Below are 9,247 nucleotides of genomic sequence, written 5' to 3'. Positions count from 1 at the left end.
TCATCTTGGACACCATGTGAGGTCTGTTTGGAATATAATAGGAAACCCTTCAAGATAAGAACAAAGCCTTTTAAGTCAAATTATATGTATGTATATATTATATAGATATTGTATATGTATATGATATATATTTAAATTTATATATATTCACATAAACATCAGATTACAACTAAAGTCATCACATAGGCCATAAGTTCTTCCTTACTCACTTTCAGAAGCTTTTACTCTGATAAAAGATCAAGGGTTTTGAACTTAAAACTTCAATCCCCAAATCTGCTTCTTACTGAGGTCAGAGATGGTCAGTTTTGTGACAACACTGACTTACCTTCTTTGTAAGGATTTGATGATGTCATAAATGTACAGAAAATCTAGTACATGGAAGTGGCTAACAGATAATATGCACCCTATAAATGTGAGATAGTGTTCCTGTTATTACCAAAGAATTTAATTAAATGGAGCTGTTGTAACTTGACACAGCTCTGGGTTGGTCATCCATTCACGACCAGACAGCACAGACCAAAACTATCTAGACAAGAGCCAAGAATATTAACTTTCTGGATATAGAAGATTAGTATCAGCATAGAAACAGGAGCAGAGTGATGGCATCATTACAGGTGATCCTGCAGGGAAGTTGAGCACCTCACAAAGTATGAAGGGATGGGAACCTAGAGCTGCCCCTTCAGTCATTGCCCCTTATATAGGGTCTGACTTTAAAATGGAGAAGCAGGGGCGCCTGGGTGGCGCAGTCGGTTAAGCGTCCGACTTCAGCCAGGTCACGATCTCGCGGTCCGTGAGTTCGAGCCCCGCGTCGGGCTCTGGGCTGATGGCTCGGAGCCTGGAGCCTGTTTCTGATTCTGTGTCTCCCTCTCTCTCTGCCCCTCCCCCGTTCATGCTCTGTCTCTCTCTGTCCCAAAAATAAATAAAAAACGTTGAAAAAAAAAATTTTTTAAAAAAAAAATAAAATGGAGAAGCAATCCAGAACCAGCTGGATAGGAAAGACTAGCCCTACGTTACCCACAGCACTGAAGTTTCATAAACAGAAAAATACATTTATATCCCGATTCATTTTATGAAGCTAGCATAACCTTGATACCAAAGTCCAACAAAAAGTTTTAAAAAAAAAGGCTAGTGTCACTCATGAGGACATACATAAAAATCCTAAACAAATCATTAGGACGTAGATTATGCACGATCAAGTTGTTTACCCTAGGAATACAAAGTTGGCTTAAACATAGAAACTTGCGAATGCAATTCACCATATTAACAGATTTAATAGAGGGGAAAAAATCTTACCATCACCTCAATAAATGCCCTGTGTTTGCTGACATTCAACATATTTAAGATGAATACAATCAGCAAATTCAGAATAGAACAGAATGACTTTAGTCTGATAAAATGTATCTACAAAAAATGTACAGTAAACATTATGGTAAAATGTTGAAAATTTTCTATTTCTAATCATGAAAAAGACAAGAATGTCCCATTCACCAGTCCTATTTCACATTGTACTATTTGGGTCTGCCCAGCGCCATAAAATGAGAAAAGGAAATAGAAAATGCAATCTTTAAAATGGCAGAACAAAAAAAAAATAAAATAATAAAATAAAATGGCAGGGACAAAATTATTATTCAAAGATGGTATGATTATGCATTTTGAAAACCGAAAAGGATCTAAAGATAAACTTTTGGAATTAATAAACATATATAGCAAGGTTGCTGGATATAAAAGACAATATACAAGGGCGCCTGGGTGGCTCAGTCGGTTGAGCGTTCGACTCTTGATTTCGGCTCAGGTCATGATCCCAGGGTGCTGGGATCTAGCCCCATGTCAGGCTCCACACTGAGCATGGAGCCTGCTTGAAATTCTCTCTCTCTGACCCTTCTCCTTTCCCCCACTCGCACTCTCTCCCCTCTCTCTCTAAAATAAAAAAGAAAAGAAAAGAAAAAGCGATATACAAAAATTAATGTCTCATTTTCTTTGGGCAAATACCCAGTAGAATTCACTGGATCTTAAGGTAATTCTATTTTTTATTTCTTTTTAATTTTTTTTAACGTTTATTTATTTTTGAGACAGAGAGAGACAGAGCATGAACAGCGGAGGGGCAGAGAGAGAGGGAGACACAGAATCTGAAATAGGCTCCAGGCTCTGAGCTGTCAGCACAGAGTCCGACGCGGGGCTCGAACTCACGGACCGTGAGATCATGACCTGAGCCGAAGTCGGACGCCCAACCGACCAAGCCACCCAGGCGCCCCTATTTTTTATTTTTTGAGGAACCTCCATACTGTTCTCCACAGTGTTGAATTACTATATCATACACCTGAAACTAATATAATGCCATATGTTAATTATGCTGAAATTTAAGAAATAAATTTTAAAAATATAAAATTTCCAAAAAAAGCGCAATTTTCAATAGCATCACATTCCTAGGAATAAATTTAACAATAGATGTGCAAAACTTCTTTGGACAAGATGGCAAAACTTTATTGAGAGAAGTTTAACAGGCAAACTTCCAACACAAAAGCAGTCTGCATGGTTTCAACTTGTCTTCGTTTAAACCTGTGATTGCCCTTCACCTTTAAGAGAAACAGAACAGTTGAGACCATTACTTAGCAGAACTTTATTTAGACAACACTAAAGGCATGCAAATGACACTTTCTAGTGGTACAAAGAAACAAAGGGACAGTTCAAGTTCAGAATGGATTAAACCCAATGCATTTACTCAGAGGTAGTTTTAAATAGCAAGCAAAAATTTCTTACACTGTTAGTAAGAATCCAACCAATCAATGAAAAACCTAAGAAACAAAAGACACTTTTAAAAAGGTATCATTTAAATGTTTTGACTTGAGAAAATACTCAGAATATAGGATATCTGAAACAGTAATGTCACGCTTGGAATTGCATAAGTGAAATAAATAGAAAGGCTAACATTGTATTTGTTTTGACTCTTTAGTGGAAAAGTGCAAAACTGTACTTTAACCTAGTTTAGCCCGTATGTGGTTGTTTTAAGTAGGGTGACCATCTGTCCCTGTTTTCACCTATGCTCCTGCTGTAATTACGAATAGTGCCTCTTTAGATGCTAAAAGTGTGCCAGTTTGAGCAATAAATTATATGCTCACACCAGTTTTAAGTCATTACCATCAAAGGTAACATCAAATTGTGAAGGAGAAACAGTACCATTTCTCAGTTTGGCCAAAAAGGGAGGGGAAAGGAGAAGGGAGGGGAAAGGAGAAGGGTGGCGAAGAAAAAGAAACTCAGAAAGCCAAATATGCATTATACATACATACAATATGTATGTACATACATATACATTATACATATATATACATACAAATATACATATACATTATATAATTATAGAATACATTCAGTATCTGTTAGTGTCTTGTTCATATTCTTTATACTTGCCTTTTGTCTATTTTCTTCAAAATTATATAAACTAGTGGATCTTCTATTCGTATTTGTTTTTAAATTTTTTTTAATGTTTACTTTTGAGAGAGAGAGAGAGAGAGCAGGGGAGGAGCAGAGAAAGAGAAGGAGACACAGAATCTGAAGCAGGCTCCAGGCACTGAGCTGTCAGCACAGAGCCTGACACGGTGCTCAAACCCACAAACTGTGAGATCATGACCTGAACTGAAGTCAGACGCTCAACCAACAGAGCCACCCAGGTGTTCCTATTCATAAGTATTTTCTAAAAGAGCAATCTATCTGTTAGTTGGATTATTTTTCTTTTGCCTGATCATTCATACCGGCCTTTTATTAAGAATCTCTCCTTTACCCTTAGCTTTATTTTGTTGTCTTTTTAATTATTTTGTTTTATATTACATGCTTATATTATTATCTTTACCCTTTTTAATAACATGTATTTAGAGCTATTGTACGTCCCACAGGTACACTTTAGCCATGTTCAGTAAGCTCCCAAGAGCAGTCAAAAACTTGTTTAGTGTACATCATCTAGTGGAATGGACCAGGAATGTAGAGTGAAAATATTTAGAAGACTAATGCAAGTCCATTTCTTCCCTAAATATCAAGCTTTAAATTCAGAAGTTCCTATAATTAAAGGTGCCTAGTTGGCTCAGTCGGTTGAGCGTCCAATGTAGGCTCAGGTCAACATTTTGAAGTTATTACTCAGGAAGGACTTCAGTTATAATCTTTGAACTTCAAATCTTACCAACTGATATCTCAGGGGGGGAATTTTTTATGCCACATTTGACATGGTTAGAGGTGATTAGATCACGGTGTCCACATTTTAGTGGAAACAGTAGTTCATGAAGACTGACAGTGAGGATGAGGATTGTGCTAGGCACAGGTATCTTACATGTGCCTTGGGCATCACTGACTACATACATTCTCTCTACCTGATCAGCCACAGAAACTAGAAACTATATGGTCTCTTGACATTTTATTCAGCCATTTGAGGCTTCATCTGGGGGAAGATTTAAAATACAATTGTCCTTTAAGACCTAGAGAATTGCAAATTTGACAGAATCTGAGGATAGGCATTCAGGACTCTGTACAAAAACAAACATCAAACAGTGTTTGTTCATTTCCTTAGTAGCGTTGAACCCTCAGTTCAGATATTGTAATCTGACTCAGGTGAGGGTTTGGTGATTTATGATAAATCACACAAAACAAATTATCTTTGTATTCTAACCTACAAAACCAGGGCACACAAAATCAGAACTGAAAATGATTTTTACATATCTGATTTGAATCCACTATTTTCCTAAAAGCAAAGATGGGGTCAGAGGTTAAGGGATTTATCCAGAGTCACACAAATTATGTTAGAGCTGGTATTAGAACCTATTTCAGGGCCTCAGCATATTTCATACAAACTGATGTGTGTTACAAATGTGTTACATATCTGTTAAAAGTGGATATCTCTAAAAGTATCTGAAAATCATTAGCTGTTTGCTAAAGGACTTAAACTCAAAAGTAAGAAACTTTTTCTTTTTTTTATTTGAGAAAGAGGAAGTGGGGTAGAGGGGGAGAGAGAATCTCAAGCAGGCTCCATGCTCAGCACAGAGCCCGACGTGGTGCTGGGATCACGACCTGAACCAAAATCAAGAATTGGACACCCAACCGACTAAGCCACCCAGGCACCCCTGTTTTCCTGTCTTGTAATTTAATATGGCTATGACCCAATTTGTTTCTATGCCTGATAGTCTGTAAGTCTGCCATTCAAGGTTTGAACTACATTTCAAATCATTTTTGTATGTGAACTGTGTTACTGGAAGTAGCAATAATGTTACATCTGTGTTATTAAAAATATAACATTGCAGAAAACAGACACCCTATAATTTGCATGCTTAATGTATCACATACCTGCTTCGGGCATTTTAAGGGACCCTAGATTTGCAAGTCTCTTCCCTCTGACATCAGGACCGTCTCCACACTCACGACCAGTCTTTGGAAGAACCAGTTCCTATTGATCAGGTTCCAGGGAAGGCCCTTAAAAATAAAAGGTGTAAGATTTATACAATCTGAAGATTATGGGGCCTCTGGAAATAAAAAGGTAATCAATTTAAGAAGTAAAACATGAGATATGAATAAGGAAATAATATTCATTCCCTCAGCATTATGAAATAAAAGCCTTAGGCTAGTGTGGTAACAAATGTGGTTAAGAATTAGAGCAGGGTGCCTGGGTGGCTCAGTTGGTTAAGCATCTGACTTCAGCTAAGGTCATGATCTCATGGCTTGTGGGTTCAAGCCCTGCGTCAGGCCCTGTGCTAACAGTTCAGAGCCTGGAGCCTGCTTCAGATTCTATGTCTCCCTCTCTCTCTGCCCCTCCCCTGCTCATGCCTGTGTGTGTCTCTCTCTCAAAAAAAAATAAACATAACTTTTTTTAATAAAAATAAAATTAAAATTAAAAAAAGAATTACAAGAGCATTATTTCAGGTGTCTATTACCAGAAACTAGGAAAGCAGGGTTTTATTACCCTCTTCCTTTTTCAAGAGTGCCCTGAGACTACTCAGGTGTCCCCTTTGTACTGATCTGTACTGCACTTGTGATTGTACCTGCCAGTGACTTGAGTCTCTATGACTAGAGTGTGAGTTCAAGGCTGAAATAATGCCTCTCAATACTCAGCATGTTACATGGCACAAGTTGAGTGAAAAAAAAGTCTTAAAACAAAGCCCAAAACTGATAAACATTCTGCAAACCAACTGGTCTGTCCTTTTCAGAAATGTGTGGAACTATTCCAGATTAAAAGAAACTAAATGTAAATGCATGATCCTGGACTGGACTCTGGATAAAAAAATATATATATAAAAGAGATTATCAGGACAACTGGGGAAATTATGTGTGTGTGTGTGTGTGTGTGTGTGTGTGTGTGTGTAATTGTACTGTTCTTGTAACTTTTCTGTAAATTTTGTGGTTTGGAACTATAAAGAATATATGACATCGTCCTATTGTACTCCAGGAAGACAGTGGGGTTTTTTTTTTAAGTAGACTTCAGTCCTAGCACAGAGCGCAATGTGGGGCTTCAACACACAACCCTGAGATCAAGACCTGAGCTGAGATCAAGAGTCGGATGCTTAACTAACTCAGCCACCCTGGCACCCCACTAGCTACTTTATTTTTAATTCTGGTTTTAAAATGCATAACATAAAATACCCCGTCTTACAGCTCTATGAAATCTGAAGTTTACACCATGGGTAGAATTTAAATTACAATTAAAATGTAACTTTCTCAAGAATTATCTGAGTGTATTTGCAGAGCTATGACAAATTTTATAGAAGTGACACCCATCCTCTCTTGGGGTAACTAAAAACTTACTTGGTTAAAATAAACAAGTTATATTTAGGTCCAAAGGCCCTATGTATAATGTTCCATAAATTAATCCCATGCACAACAAAGGACAAAAAATAAGAGCAAAATTATCTGTGAATGACAATAAGTATACTGTCTAACAGTAAGAATAAAGGAAGTAGGGTGGAAAGAAATGAATGGACGTTGTTATCAGTCATGTTCTAGAACCCTTAAAAATGGCCTGAATTATATAAATGCTTTACTTCAAAATACTATATACTAAGAATACTATATATCTGGGAGCAATCCATATGTCTCATGTTAATCTCAGAATAATTAATCTCTTGGTTTTTCTAACCACAGAAGGATTAAAAACCTCCTTTTAAAAGCCACTTTAAAAAATACAAATTTCCTGGGGCACCTGGGTGGCTCAGTCGGTTGAGTGTCCGACTTTGGCTCAGGTCATGATCTTGGGGCCTGTGAATTCAAGCCCCGCATCGGGCTCTGTGCTGACAGCCCAGAGCCTGGAACCTGCTTCAGATTCTGTGTCTCCCTCTCTCTCTGCCCCTCCCCCACTCATTCTCTCTCTCTCTCTCTCTCTCTCTCTCTCTGTCAAAAATAAACATTAAAAAAATTTTAAATACAAATTTTGTTTTCAATAGCCAAATGCTCTTTGATAAACACAACCCTTGAGCCTCAATTTTCTCATTTATAAAATAGGGGAAATTTACTATAGTAAGGAATTGCCCTAGGCTGCAAAGTATATACTCTCTTCACTTTTCCAGCTAATTTCCAAGCAATGTTTGAGATTCCTTTCTATTTTGGTGCTCCCTTCTGTTACAAGTATATCAAGCTACATGAAGCACATCACACACACACATACACGAGGTATTTTTCTTCCCTTTGCCTTCACCTTGAACCACAGGTGCTACTTTATCTTTTTTCTCTTGATCAGGCATACTATCCTGAAGCTCAGTTGGTGGCTCCTCTTGCTGACGTTGTTCAATACTGGGCTGCTGGGCCAAGGGGTGTGTGTATGGATGCACACAAATAAAAAGTTGTGTTATTAATACATGTCAATAATATAAATATACAGAATACATAGATATATTTGATCATAAGTAAATCTAAAAACATTTCACTTCCAGGGAAGATGGCGAGTAGGAAGATTCTAAGCTCACTTTGTCCCACACAGACACCTAGATAATACCCAGTAAGTATAAATAACCCAGAAAAAAATCCACCAAAGACTGGCAGGAACAGACTGTCCACAGCTAAATGTAGAGAGGAGGCCACACTAAAAAGGAATTTATAAAATAGTTCAATGACAACAACAACAAAAATCTAAAGACATTTCTCCAATACTATTCAGTATACTTATTCTTAATAAAATTACTCTTCCCACAGAGAGGCTACTCCAAGAAAAGAGTTACCCATAAGGGCTTTGGAAGCTATTTTAATCTATGTTGGGATGGATGTGTGCAATCTGTTGTTAAAATGTGTAAGAAAGTCATCAGATATATTTCCTGGGAACATAACAGCATTCATCCAAGAAATACCAGAATGTGATGCTCCTGGATAAATGCTCCTTATCAGCATGAAAAACCCTTATCAGTGTATCTATATTAGTTCAACACTTTCACAAAAATAAATTTGTACTAATAAAAAACATCAAATGTTCAAGTACTTACAACCACAGGCCCAACTAGCTGGAAAGAGTTTTGATCATTTCATCTTGCTCTAGGCTTGAATGTTGACCTTATTTGCCAACTCATATTTCACACTGAAAACAGAATACTGGGATTTAGAAAATGCACTTGAGAGGATAGTTATGACCACTTCTGTGGCCAAATGGTGACATGTGCTTTTTTTTCAAGATTGAAAATATGTTCAAAGTAAGTCGAAAGGTAATTTAATTGTGCATACTTTTCAATCACACCAAATCTGGCAGCTTGCGAAGGCAATTGTTTATGTCATGACCAAGCAGACACAGAAATTAAATAAGGCATGTGTTAAAGACAAGAACATATTTCTGAAGGGGTATGGTTTTACAACTTGTTTCACCATCTTGGAGATATTTAAGAAAATACCACTGGAGGGGAACCTGGGCGGCTCAATCGGTTAAGGCTCTGACTCTTGATTTTGCTCAAGCTCAAGTCATGATCTCAAACTTTGTGGGTTTGAGCCCCACGTTGCACAGAGCCTGCTTGAGATCCTTTCTCTACCTCTCTCTCTGCCCCTCCCATTTGTGCTCGCTCGCTCTCCCAAAATAAATAAACTTAAAAAAGAAAAAAAAAGAAAGAAACTACCACAGGAGAATTAAGACTTTGAGTAACTACTACTGCTGGCACACTCTGATTTACTAAGCCCTTTCTTTCCATGCCTCCAATAAAGTTTTATTGGAGCACCTAACTACATTCACTGTTAATATATTGCCTACAGCTAGTTTTGCACTAGAATTGCAGGGTTGAGTGCCTGCAATAAAGACTACATGTGGCAC

General features: G+C 37.5%; 1 protein-coding gene across 1 annotated transcript; it reads right to left on the bottom strand.

Moving 5' to 3' along the window:
* Positions 1–2,462: 2,462 nt before the first annotated feature.
* GAGE10 (G antigen 10) lies at positions 2,463–8,522 on the bottom strand. Its single transcript, XM_058713646.1, is given in 4 exon segments — positions 2,463–2,573; positions 5,323–5,448; positions 7,631–7,763; positions 8,439–8,522. Coding segments are annotated over 4 exon segments (366 nt in total). The 3' UTR covers positions 2,463–2,550.
* Positions 8,523–9,247: the final 725 nt, after the last annotated feature.

This window comes from Neofelis nebulosa, chromosome X (assembly GCF_028018385.1).
Source record: "Neofelis nebulosa isolate mNeoNeb1 chromosome X, mNeoNeb1.pri, whole genome shotgun sequence".
Taxonomy (NCBI): domain Eukaryota; kingdom Metazoa; phylum Chordata; class Mammalia; order Carnivora; family Felidae; genus Neofelis; species Neofelis nebulosa.
Note: the sequence above shows the minus strand (reverse complement) of the source record. Positions and strands in the feature narration are given on the sequence as shown.